Source organism: Pundamilia nyererei, unplaced genomic scaffold (genome assembly GCF_000239375.1).
Source record: "Pundamilia nyererei isolate P.nyererei 1_Seehausen unplaced genomic scaffold, PunNye1.0 scaffold00002, whole genome shotgun sequence".
NCBI classification, from domain to species: Eukaryota; Metazoa; Chordata; class Actinopteri; order Cichliformes; family Cichlidae; genus Pundamilia; species Pundamilia nyererei.
In genome coordinates this window covers 3,116,895-3,130,411 of record NW_005187403.1, presented here as the reverse complement: position 1 = coordinate 3,130,411, position 13,517 = coordinate 3,116,895, and the positions used below count along the sequence as shown (strand labels likewise).

Sequence of the window (13,517 nt, the reverse complement as noted above, 5' to 3'; positions counted from 1 at the left end):
AATGTTATTTTTACTGAATATACATACACTATTGTATTACTTTTATATAAGTAGCAGATTTAGGACACTTCTTCCAAAGCTGTAAAATGCTGATAATCAGCATTTGATCAGAGCATTTGTTCACTGTTTATCAAAACAGTGAAGAATACTTTACTAGTCCATTTCACTTGAAGGCACATAGGGTGAGAAAGCTGACATCTCACTGATTCTGATGCGTCGGCGGGTCTGCGCTTTGTGTCTACCTCTTTTTGTAGAATCCATTTACCTGTTCTGTTTTGCTGTTTTAGCTGTTTGATGGTGTTTGAAATAGTTTTCTGAGCTTTAACCTGAGATTCTTCTGTTTATGGAAAAATACATGTATATTTAAAAATCGATGCAGGATTTTAATGAATCAATATCGCTTTAATAAAGCTAAAATCAATTTTAATCAATAAATAGATTATTGAAACCCACTCCTAGTAGCAATGTCTCTGTGAATGGTACTCATGGCCATTGATCAATGGTCTTTGATCAATGGACTTCGATCAGTAGTTGTTAATCAATGGTCATAAGAATTTGCATCAAGGAACTGACCTCCCAGCACATTGTTCATTCGGTGGTGCTAGTTTCAGTCACTGTGCAATGTACTCTTTATAAGGTTGGTCACTTGGATGAGTGACAATACGTTTCTCCCACTGAAAACACTTTCTCCAGATGAACTAATCAACCTTTTGGGATTTACAAAATGATCATACTATATTGAATAAGACTGTGACTATAAAAGGTGTTAATGGATTTAAATCAAGTAAGAAGAGAATCATTTACACATAGAAATCTATTCATTCATCTTTTTTTTGCAACCAGAGAAGTTGCCCTGTGCTGGTAATTAGAAAGCATGCACGTTTAATCAGAATCAGAATCAGAATCAGAATGGGGTTTATTGCCAAATGTTGAGCAGGTTTACAACATTAGGAAATTGCTGCGGTGAGTCAAAGAGACTTTGACTTCATTTTACAGACTGTGAGATTACTTCTATCTTTTATATACAGACACATAATTAGGTGGATCACATGGCTGCCTAAAATAGAAGAAGTGTGATCGATTTAAAAGGGTATAAGGACCGATGAGACTACGCAACCTGTGTAAACCCAGTGATTTTTTTAAGTGATTTACAGATCATGTCGAATTACCAGGGAAACACTATTTTCCTCAATCAGAAGGGAGATGTGCTGTAGAGTACGCACTAGGGAACAGTTTTTTTTGTCTGTCTCTCCATAACAGGAATTCAGACAGTCTTCATCTGTAAAAAGCTGGAGAAACACCTTGACAAACGAGTTTGAGTAAATAGCAGGATGTAAAAGACAAATAATACTACGGAACAATGACACAAAAGAACAAACCAGATACTGTTGACGTGAATAGCTGCATTATCTCAGACACCTGCTGACAAACATGTCAGTCAGACCAAATGACAACATGTTATAAATGAAGCACCTTAAATACGGGTGTGTTTAAATAACAAAATATTCTCTTCGAAACTACGTCCCTATCACTAAAACAAGTCACACAGAAAGAAAATGTCTCTAAAAGGAAAAAGAAAATGCTGTTCAGTCTTTTAGTTCCTTCTAGTTGACTACTTATCAGTTTGAAACATCTTCAGTAAGAAATTGAGTTAAGATAATCAGTCAAGAGTTTTACAACTGAAAAATTTCAAATGATTGTTTCCTTTGTTCCTTCTATTTTTTTTCTTTCTTCAATATTTTCAGCGACACCCTCCTCGCCCAGAAAGCAAACTGAGGTTCCAGATTTATCTACTGATATCCGCTCTTTGCTCTCTACATACTACAAGGAAAGGTAGGTTTTCTACACCTCTGTGCGTGCAGTCTTTTTAAAGCCTGCCAAATACACCTGTATGTATTTGCCAGCAGGATTTGCTTTCTCTTCAGTCATATTAAATAGTAAATCCACTCCTAATGCTCACCACCACACGCATAATCACTTGTTGTATTATGACATTCCAGCACAGCTTACCTCGTAACTACAAGCAATGAAACATTACACTTTGCAATTAATATTTGTTATGACCCTGGTAAGTTTTCCGTAGGCAAGGCCCAGGACTTAGGTATATTTTGTGGGCCAGATGTGGCTACAATATAGCTAGCAATATACCTAACTGTAAGTGGAAACTTACAGTCACAAGTTGCACATTAAACCTATTTGAGTGTCAAGTTTATTCTCTGTCATATAAAAAGCATGCACAAAGTTGTGTATAGCAGGCCACAATTGTGTCTTTCTCTGTCATCTTTCTAAAGGACATTGTTCCAGCTGTACTGCACTTTGGTTAAATGCAATGCACGAGAAGAAAGTTTCCAAACAAGTCTTTGTCTCACTTTACTGTCATTAACGTAAACATTTAACATGCTAACTGAGGCCTGTAGAGCCTGAGATGTAGCTCTTGTGTTCTGAGCATTGCACAGCATTGTCTGACCTTGCGGTGAATTTGCTGGGATGTCTGCTCCTGGGAAGATTGGCAACTGTCTTGGATTTCTTGAACTCTTCGAGTTGGGAATAATATATTACTGTAAGAATAATTAAAATGAAAGGTGTGATTTTCATACTGTACTGAAGCTTACAGCAAACATGCACACAGACAAAGCGTGCAAAAATTCAGTGGCATACAGGTCACAATTGGGTCTTTCGTGCGCTCGTCGAGGTCAGCAGGGACAGGAATTAACACAGAAATGCAGGTCACGCTTAAGCAAGATGAATACCTCTTAAAGTTATACAAGCATTGTCTTTTGTAATCTGGACTGTTTTTCAAACACTAGCTGATAATTTAACTTCTTAGCAAACAAAACTTACAAGTTCAAGTGTGCACATAATAGACCTTGTCAAAAGTAACATACTGTGTTCAGGAGTGTGGTGATTTGTGTACAGAGCTAAGGCCAGAGATCAGTCAAAAGATGTTTCAGAGAACAGGTTTTACAGTTTGATAGTTGATATATGCGAGGTAACAACCGGAGAAGACAACTAGACAGGCTTTCACAGTGCTGGCTTTGTTTAGTTTTCAGATACTTTGTGTTTGTGGTTCAACCGTGTTTCTTTTAACAGAATTCCATAGTGAGTCAGACTGTTACACTGCATGCATAGCTGTGGGATAGAGAATATAAAACTACCTGACAGATTTCCAACTTTGCATTAATAAGAGAAAGATGCTTGGCAGAGAGGTTATGAAATAAACTCACATCTCAAAAAATAATACAATTTTGGACTCGAGGCCTTTAAATGGCCAAAGACAAATTCTGCAATTCTGAAATATTCTGCACCTAATGAGGATGCATAACAATTTAATCAGTTAGGTAATAGACGTATAAGGTATCTTTTTTAAATAACAAAACACAAAAAAGCATGGTATTTTCTATATATTAATTTATTCTTCTTTGTTCTTTCAAAGATACTTTAAGAAGTTTGCAGTATAAACATGTGCAAAGTGCAGGCATTTTTTATTTGCACCACTGAAACCCATTTTAATATACTTGAGCAGAATTATTATTTCTTTAACTTATTTTGTGGCGTATCGTAAATATGTAACATTCATGTCATTGTTTAAAAAAAATAATTTGGATTTTTGTAATACATATTAAATGAGAAACATTTGAACATAATTTTATTTTTGTTTCCCCGAAAAATAGATATTCAGGAACACTGCACATGCACTCAAATTGCTACGTTTTTAAGTGGTTATAACCTGTTACTGCAATGTACATAAAAATTAAAAATTTTTCAACTATACTCAAAAAGTACCCAATGGCAACATGTTCTTTTTAATATGAAAAGTTATTGTCATTTTTCATCAAAATGTACAACTTTAGAGACCTGCACTGCATTACGATCACAATAATACAAATATACAACTTTAGTGATTTGTGTGCAAATTTGTGCATTGCGTTGAAAATACACAACAAGTTAACCTTAAAGAACTCGGTGGATGTAGTAGAAATTTTAATGGCTTGTTAACCGGACCCCACGCTGCACCCCTTTAAAGTTTGATCAGTTTGATCAGAATTCGTTCAAATCTTTTTGAGCTGTCGTTCTTACAAACAGAATGACATGCACACAAACTATACCAAAAATGTAACAGACAAACACACACACAAAAACAAAACAAAACAAAAAAACCCCACTTGGTCTTACTTGGAAAACAAGACAAACTGACATCCTTGTGACAGTAATCTAGCAAATAACCTGCGCTTATTCTTGTAAGTGAAGCAACCATATCCTCATACCAGCAGATCATCTGATAAGAAACTTGCAGTTGGAGTTGTGGTTTCAAGACCCATTTGTTGAAATCACTTCAGCTGCCAAGAGGGTGTGATGCTTTGGTACATAATGGAAATATTAATGGGTGAGGGAGAGGGAGGATGATTTTTCATGTCAATTTATCATCCAGACACCTATATTACCCAACAGAGATAAGGTGCATTAGATGGCAACTGTTTTGTTTTCTTTGATTCTTTGATTGATTCTTTTTTTTGTGTTGTCCCATTTTTTACAGTTATTGATCACCCTGCCAAGGACACTGGGAAAGAGCGAAACACACTTCTCAGCAGCCCAATTCTGGTTACCTTGCCCGGTCAAGGAGTTGGAGAAGGACATGATAATTGGTGGTCTTTCATGATTTGGAAGGTCACCAGAATTACTCAACTGTGCTTACTTTTTCATGCTACTCCTGAAAGAATCCAAACTGTTTATCCAACAACAATAGCTAGCAATTTTTGGAGTCAAGGTGATATAATGAGATTCCACTCTAATTTTGATTCCATTTACCTTGGCCCCTTATCTTTAGTTACTGTGATAAACATGAAAATATCCATTTATTAGGCACCCACTGGGATAAAATCATGTCTCACTAATTTGAGTATCATGTGCAGCAACATGTGCATTTATATTTTCACCTGGTTTTATTGTTACACAGGAAGACATGCGTTAAATTTTAGTTGTACTAATGTGGATTAACAATAGCATTGTGCTATTATAGAAAATAGCAGAAGTAGTCTGGCATATTTCTACTGAGTCATAAGGCAAATACTCTAGGAGGAAAATCTTTTTACTGTAAATCAAGAGCACACCTTGCATTGTCTACAAATATTTTCACTGATGTTATGCTTGTTTTGGCCACACCTCTTGGAAGCATATAAAACTCTACACTTCCAGTCAACATCCTGTGGAACGAGAAAAAGGTAATTAGTATTCGTGGAGAAAGCAGGTAGGAATCAGAGAAGGGTTTCTCAGAAGTTTGTCACTGGGTGTGCCTTAATGCTAAAGAGGACGTGTGAGAATGCAATAAGCGATTAGCTAATCTAATCTGTTATCTGGAGATGCCAAGGATGCACAGAATCCTTCGAGGCCTCACGTCATGATCAGGAATTGCTAAAATCTTATCTTATGTTAAGTATTGTGTTTTAGTATTTTGTTTTCGCCTTGCTTTGTGAAAAAAGAAACTTGAGAATTCATGGATGACAAAAACAATTACATTTCATTATTAAAAAATATAATTTTGATTACAGAGCTTGAGCATACTGGTAGATAACAATTAGAGATAAGACATTATTTTGGTAATGTTTATTTATGGCAATTGTGACATGAACCTTACACTGGATGGTGGTCTAATAAATTTGTTGAGCTCTGTACGTTATCATAAAGGACTTTTAAACAATTTGTAAATGTAAAGCTAAAAATACACTGTGTGCTTTATTTGAATTAATACAAATTTCCTTATAAATTATGAATCTGAAAGTGAACTTTTGAGATAACTTAGTTTGTTCTTGATGCCAGTGCACACGTTTGAGGATGTGAAGCGCAGTGCGTTCCACTCTTTAAATAGAATATGTGTAACACGGAAGCACTAAATTACATTTGGCTCGAGGGTTTCCTGGGCTAGTACTCCTGTCAACAGCTTCTACATAAGAAAAAAGCTATTTTTGATCAACCTGTCCAGGGTGTACTCTGCCTCTTGGCCTATGACAGCTGGGCTAGTCTCTGACCCTGGGTAATTGGAAGAAAATGGATAAATGGATAGACAACACACGAGTATTATATGATTATTTTAACCCATACAAAGGCCCGGGTTAAGCAATACTGTGCTGTGTAGTGACAGTCAAATTCCTGTCTGAACATGTCACATGTCTCTCAGGCACCGTTGGGGTTTTTTTTTTTTTCAAGCATTTTGAAATGTCAAAAATGCATTTAGGGGAAATAAAAAGAAAAAAACAAAACAAACCCAGGAAACATTAGGATCAACTTTGATCTACTCAGTATTGTTCCCACTGTTAAGCACTGTTCAAAAATAATAATAAAATAAAATAAAATTTAATCATAATAGATTTCGCAGCACTTTTGTGATGTTAATTAGCACTTTGCACGTAATAAATTAACGTCTAAGTTTACTGCAGTGGGAGTGGCGCTTCTTTCTCAATGTGGTTGTCAAACCTTAAAATTCCACGCTTTCAATCAAAGAGTAGTAATTACATAAATAAAAATTAAAAGAGATACTGAGCTGCCTATGTATCATTCAGGCATGACAAATAAAAACAATGCTCGCTAAAGGACAACTGACGTATCTTCTTTTCACTAAAGTGAAAACACGTCTTTTATTCTACTGCAACTATGAAAATGTTAAATAAAAGGAACAAGTAAATGTCACATTTGGATAGTGAAGTTCAGATATAGCATCATGCTTTAAAAACAAGTGAAAAAAGAGGATTAAGAGAAATGATTCACAAAATGAAAGGATAAAATAGTGTTCACTACATGTAAATGTGTAGAGCGTTGCAGTTATAGCTCACACATCTTTCAAAAATAAAACTGTCTCCAGATGGGAAAGGTTTACAAAAAGAATTTATTGTTTCAACAGATTAATTTCACAATATAACTGGTGTAAAACAAAGCTTCTATTAACAAATAGAAAAAATAATCTACTTCATGTGCTTTAAACAAGATTGCACAACAATGAGACTGAAGTGTTAAATGCAATCAACATTTCAGTGCAGAACACAAAAATAGCGCAGATTATCTTTAAATCAAGCAGATTTGAATGGTTGCTTGTATTCCTTTTTTGTGTTCAGCTGATACAAATTGATTGGAAATTAACCTGAAGTATATTCAAAATATAGAGCTATAATATGAGCATGAGCCAGCTTTAACATGGTGTTGGTGTGTTTGTGGTATTGTCTTAACTGGTCTCTACAATGAGTTTGAGATGATTTTTTTCAGCTTCATGACTTCTTCAGTGGTGAGCTGAAAGAGAGGAGCAGAGCTGGAATTGACCATGAGCATAGCTGAAGGCTCCGTCTCCGCCTGCTGCTTCCCTCCCTGGACACCTGCGTAGAATTTATAAGAAAAGTCTTGGTGAGTCCTGGGGGGACTAGGGTCGCTCTCCACTTCAATGGATGACTGGGTCTCTCTCTTATGGGCACCCCAGAAATTGGGTGACTTGGAGTTGTATGACTTATTAATATCCTGCTGATCTTCTGACAAGACATCCTGGTTTACTGCATTTTTCAAAATGGCACCTGAAGGCAAAGGCTTGTAACTCATGAATTGGTTTTGGATTTTATTGTTGTGACTGAGGTTTGGCACATTTCTGAATGTTAGATCGTCAGCAGAACTCTGGCGTTGGGGATTTGTGTGAAATGTCAGTTTGGTAGGGAAAGTGTTTGCGTTAGGCCAATTCCTTTCTGCAGGGTGTCCTTCCTGAGTAGGCTGAGGAACCTTACTTTCATGCATCATTGCTGAGGACTTGCACATCTTGAGCAATTTATGAAACACTGACAGGGGTAACTCAATTTCCATTTTGCCATCCTTCTCTTGAGGGAGACTGGACAGTATTTGGCTAAGATTGAGCCCCATCACTTCTGGAATCACTTTTGTCTCTTCTTTTGGCGTGACTGCAAGGTCTGTGTTTGGAGAACAGGGTTTTTGTGCCACTGCAGCAGCCTCTGTTCCCAGTGGCAGAGCAGAGTCATATATGGGGCTGCTTGAGGGTGCCGTAATATCGACATCAATAACTTGTTCCTCCTGTGCTTTCATGGTATAAGGAGAGGGTGCAACTCCATCACTTGACTCCCCATCTTGTGTCTCAGAGCCTTCATTTGTCAGAGCCCCAGTATGATGATGGGCATATAGTGTGGATGGTTTGTTCAAAAACTTTGGGTTCTTGCTGGCTGAAGGTGGAGCAAATGATGAAACAGGGTTGTTGCTGATGTCCCGGCCTGATGATTTAACGCTGAGGTTCAGGGGCTCAGCCAGTCCGGATGAGGTCTTGTACCGCTCAGCCAGGTAACGCAAGTGCTCTAATGGTTCCTTCACCCTCTCTGTTGAGTTTACACAAGGTTGACTGTAAGGGAATTGGGGCTTGGGAGCAGGTGGGTGTTGTGTGGCCAATATTGAGGGGGGCATAGGGATGTAGGGAGGCAGAACTGTGGGGCTTGACTGATAGTAGGGAGGGTAGTGGACAGACAGAGGGAAGAGATTTCCGTGTTGGTCTGTCTGGAGGTTATGAGGGTTCTGCTGGAGAAAAACACAACAGTTCATCAGGTGTTTGAAGAGTAGTTATGGAGCTACATAAGAAAGTAATTCCACTCTCATTCCTGCTTGATAAAAATTACACAGTGTTGCTGTTAGCCTGATAGTTGTTCATTATTTTCTTTATGCCTTCACTTTAACAAGGCTTTGGCACCTGTTACATATTTTCAGTACAATCCATGAGGTTCTTAACCTGTTAGCAGTCGGACGTACCGCCCACGTAACCCATTCTTACGTGGGCGGTACGTAAGAATTTTTTTCTTCAAAAAAAACAAAACAAAACCCCCATAAATTTCCTTCAATGTAATGATTTATTTATTGTGTTTTAAAGATAAAATATTTAACTAACAATGAAAGGTTTTCTAAATAGCAACAAGAGTAAATTGTTCAATATGGAATACTTTTTCATTTAATATAATAAATAATATTTCTATAATTTTAATCAATGCAAAGCAATAAATCAATTTTGTTATAATTTTTTGTGTGTGTATGTCAGTAAAAACCAATACCAACCTGATACACTGGTATGGATACCAGCCTGCGTTTCGCTGGTCTCTGGACACCGTCGTCTTCTTCTTTACTGTAGCCGGCAACAAAGTGGAATGGCTTTAGCTGATGATGAGGCATCATGGACCTGATGGAAATGCCTTTCACGTGGCATTCATAGGGCAGCAGCAGCCTACACAAATAAAAAAAAAGGATCAGATAAAGACAATATAACACCCATTCACAGCCAGATGGACTGACAGGCATAATTTGAACTTACTTCTCGTAGTGTCTGCGGGTGCAGGTGGCTGCGCTTGTACTTCGAGGGTTTCCACCAAGTGTATTGTAAACCTGTTTCCACAATTGCTGAGCAGTCACCTAGAGTAATACAAACGTGTGACTGTGAGTTTTGACATCTTAGCAATATTATTTTTACTGCAAGCTTAATTGAAAATACCTTTAATATAATACTACTATACTATAATACTAACTTACTATTACAATGACAATATTACTATTATTATTATTATTATTATTATTATTATTAATGATAATAATAATAGCCATCATGATCATCAAAATTATTCTCATAATAACGAGATTATTCGATTATTACCTGGTGGTAGCCGCCCAAGTCATTGACAGTTTTGAACATGACAAATAAATCAACTGAAAAAAGGAGAGACATACATGTTAAAATAAAATTGACACAGTTGCAAATTTAGGAATATTAATTTCACTAGAAACCCTTTAAAAAAAATTACTTTCACAAAACATTTAATAACTGAGAACTAAATATCACAGTTTCTCGGAGCTGAAGCTAATAGCAGTGGTTTGCTTTAGCACTTGTTTTAAAACAGAATGAAGAAACTGTAGCAAGAAGAACATGTTCTTCATGGCATCTTCATAGCATTTAAAGAAAAGGCATTTATGATGGATGAATTTTAAAGAAACTGGATTCGATAATTGTAATAATTCATCTTTGTTCAATGACCTGATGAATAATTTAACAAATATTTATATCTTGATTACTAGCTCAAAATTTAACCCAAAGTTACATCTACAAACATTAGGAAAGAGAAGCAAATTGCAAATCAAGCATAGTTTTATAGATGTTTCCTTTACTCTTGTCGCTACTACTGATTTATTGGTAGGTTCTCTATCAAAACATGTTGTACAGACACATTTCCTTTTTGAAATATTAAAAATATTTCTAATGAGAATATAACATACTTTCTAAAGTGTTTATACATTATTTTTTCTCACATTAAACAACAGTGAATTAACACATTCTTGAGCTGTGAATCCAAATGTGCTGTAATAGATAATATTTACTTTGTTTGAAGCCCAGATGTGGGATCCTTTCTATTGGTGTTTCTCTCTTCTTCATAAAAAGGTAGAGATTTTTGAGAAAGTGTTCCTCTGTGATCTCCTCCACCAGTTCTTTGGTTTGCTCCTCTTTGAATTCATTGTGTGCCATGTTCACTTGTTCCTGGAAATGCAGTTAACAGAAGAAAATATTTTATGCTGTGAACTTTTTATATTTGTGTGTTATTTATGTGAAATATGATAAACACCTCTATGTGAGGTTCCTGAGTGACAATGCCGAATCATCAGGACTAATGATCCCCAAATACATTCCAATTTCTGATTATATATCAGAGGTTAATTATGTTTGCACTTAACTCAGTAAAATAAAACTCGTCCCCTCAGATTTGCTATTTTTGTCCCATTAATATGCGATCTAAAGGGTTGCCAGTGCTCTCCTACTATATCGTCGCATTGCTTGTTTTCTCTGACAACTACACAACGGCTCTACCACAAAGGTGACTAGAGACTGAGAAATACTAAATGATGAATACTTTTTAAAACGATTTTTTAAATGCAGTTATAGGGTGACTATTTGTAGGATTCTATCAGAAATATTGTTACTCACCTGTGTTTCCATTAGGAGAACAAGGATAGGTAAGATTATTTCATTGGCCAGATACACCAGAGAAAAAGCTGTCTGCTACTACTCGATTATAGTGGTTTGTACTCTCTCCAGATGATTTGAAACAAACAAAGATCGCTGCTGCTAGTCTGTTGTCGTGCCAGTCATGAACTTATCTCCAGTGTCTGTGTGACAATGTGAGAAACTAGGAGTGAGGGTGTTTACTCTAACGTCTTTGTGCTGAGATTTCTATCGTCAAACCAGTTCAACATGCTCTTCAGCATGCGCCCAAAAACCGTTTACTCCTGTCAAATGCCTCACATATTGGTAGAATAATGAGGAAACCAGTGGAAATTATTGGAAATTATAAAAAGGTCCCTGAACAATAACACACTGCTCAAAAAATGTAAAGAAACTAAATTAATAATTTAAAGTAAAAATAAATAAATAAATAAATGGTGTCTGTTGTTTAGATCTTAGCAGATATAGAGGATATTTTAGGTTGTTGGTGTTCACGTTTTGGGGGGGGGTTATAAAAAAAAAGGATGCAGCAGGCTAGTCTGTTTTGCAAAAATATCGCTGCAGCAACTCAAAATAGTACTCAGTAGTTTTTCTATCCCCCACGTGCCTTGTATGCATGTTTGATGGTGTTTGTGCATGCTCCTAATGAGACGATGATGGTGTCCCATGGGATCTCCTCCCAGGTCTGTCCAGGACATCACTGAGGTCCTGGACAATCTGAGGTGCAACATCAGATGGACCGAAACATAGTGTCCCAGATGTGTTGGATATAGGCCAGATGAGTGTGGGGGCTCATTAGTGGTGTAAATTTAAAGCACCCACTGCCCCAACAAAAAGACTGACAATGGCTTCAAGGATTTCAACTTGAAATCAGCTCTGTGCGTTATGCCCATAATGGAGACATAATCTCCAAATAAAAAATGCTTACAAAGCCAAACAATCTCTAGACAATCACAGATCACACCACCAACCCGGTCATCCTGAACAATGTTACAGACAGCATAACGTTCTCCATGACTTCACCAGACCCTTTCAGGTCTGTCACATAAGCTCAGGGAGAACCTGTGAAAAGCACAGGGCACTAGTGATGTGCGATACACTGATTTCCTTTCCGATCCGATACCAAGTAAAATTCAGGGTGGTATCGGCGATACTGATCCGATACCGATACTCTGTACAAAAACTTAATGTTTCATTATATTACATAATACAATATATAATTGTATTATGTAATTGTAATAATAACATAACCATATTGCTTCATAATGATTAGAGGACATCAGACAACTTGTTTTTATTGCTTAATAATGCAGAATAATCATATAGAAATAAAAAAAAAACCTGAAGTTGTGAGCTATTTGAACATGTTGCCTGCCTGCAGCACTATGAACTCCGCGAGAGACGTCTGTCTCGCCCTAGCAGCACCTGCCCTTCTCATCCTCTTCAGTTCGCCTCAACATAAGCTCATCATATTCTGTGATATGATTTACTCTGAGGTGTTTGACGAGGTCAGTGGTGTTGCCACAACACCTCACTGTCTTGCCACATACATCACAAACTGCGTCTTGGCTGTTTGTGGAGGCAAAACATGACTTTGTTTGCGCTCAGCCATTGTTGTAAGTGTGCACGCCAGGGGCTGTGGCACATTTATACAGCTGTATTTCGCATATGACTATGAAAGGCGTAAGAGGAAGTAGTTCCTTCCAAATTAGACGATCCGAATGATATAGTTTCTTTCCACTGCGTTCATTTTAATGGAAAAACTACAAATTTACCCCAGAGTACTAAAATATCGATATTATAATATGAGAATCGATTCTAGAACATAAATTGCTGGTATCGGAAGAATCGATATTTCAGTATCGATCCGCACACCACTACAGGGCACCAGTGGTGAACCTGCCAATTCTGGTATTCTGTGGTAAATGCCAGTTAGACTTCATGGTGCCCAGCAGTGAGCACAGTGCCCGGCAGAAGAAATGGGCTCCCAGGCCACCCTCATGAAGACTGTTTTTGATTGTTTTGTCAGAGAGATTCACCCCACCGTTCTGCTCATCAGATATTTTTTTTTTTGCTCTGACAGAGCTCATCCTGTTCCCTCTTGCACAAAGGAGCAGATGGGTTAAGTACCCTCTACAGTCCTTGTCCAGCTCTCTTACAAACCCTGTAATACAACATATTGATGTGGCATCTTGGAGGAGTTGGACTACCTCTGCAACCTCTGTAGGGTCCAGGCATCGCTTCATGCTACACTGTTAAAAAAAATATCTTAAAAAAACGGTAATATTCCGGGAGCTGGGTCGCCAAAATACTACTATAAAATAACAGAAAATAACTTTCTCATAAAAATACGGTTATTTCCAGTAATGACAATACAGTTTGTTGCGCTAATTTTACATGGGATTCTGCCTTTTCCAAGTGCTTTTAGGCATTAAATTAGGAACATTTTAACATGACCAAACAATAAAATTACCTAAAAACAATGTCAATGAATGTGGCAATATGAATCATAATA

At 37.1% G+C, this 13,517-nt stretch overlaps 2 protein-coding genes across 4 annotated transcripts in view; one reads left to right on the top strand and one right to left on the bottom strand.

The window, feature by feature from the left end:
- LOC102201359 (rhotekin-like) overlaps positions 1-5,489 on the top strand; it is a 17,977-nt gene extending 12,488 nt beyond the window's left edge. The window contains exons 12-13 of the mRNA XM_005720163.2: positions 1,746-1,833; positions 4,535-5,489. Of these exons, the coding sequence (XP_005720220.1) occupies positions 1,746-1,833; positions 4,535-4,541 (95 nt within the window). The 3' untranslated portion in view covers positions 4,542-5,489. The remainder of the gene's footprint in view (positions 1-1,745; positions 1,834-4,534) is intronic.
- A 1,370-nt stretch (positions 5,490-6,859) lies between these two features.
- Positions 6,860-13,517, bottom strand: part of arid6 (AT-rich interaction domain 6) — a 10,583-nt gene continuing 3,925 nt past the window's right edge. Inside the window, exons 1-6 of one of the 3 annotated variants that reach the window (XM_005720160.1) lie at positions 10,985-11,165; positions 10,384-10,540; positions 9,665-9,717; positions 9,329-9,426; positions 9,076-9,241; positions 6,860-8,547 (exon numbers count right to left, since the gene is read on the bottom strand). In XM_005720160.1, the coding sequence (XP_005720217.1) occupies positions 7,222-8,547; positions 9,076-9,241; positions 9,329-9,426; positions 9,665-9,717; positions 10,384-10,540; positions 10,985-10,996 (1,812 nt within the window). In that variant the 5' untranslated portion in view covers positions 10,997-11,165 and the 3' untranslated portion in view covers positions 6,860-7,221. Of the gene's footprint in view, positions 8,548-9,075; positions 9,242-9,328; positions 9,427-9,664; positions 9,718-10,383; positions 10,541-10,984; positions 11,166-13,517 lie in introns of those variants that run through there. The other 2 variants (XM_005720161.1, XM_005720162.1) reach the window with 2 other exon arrangements.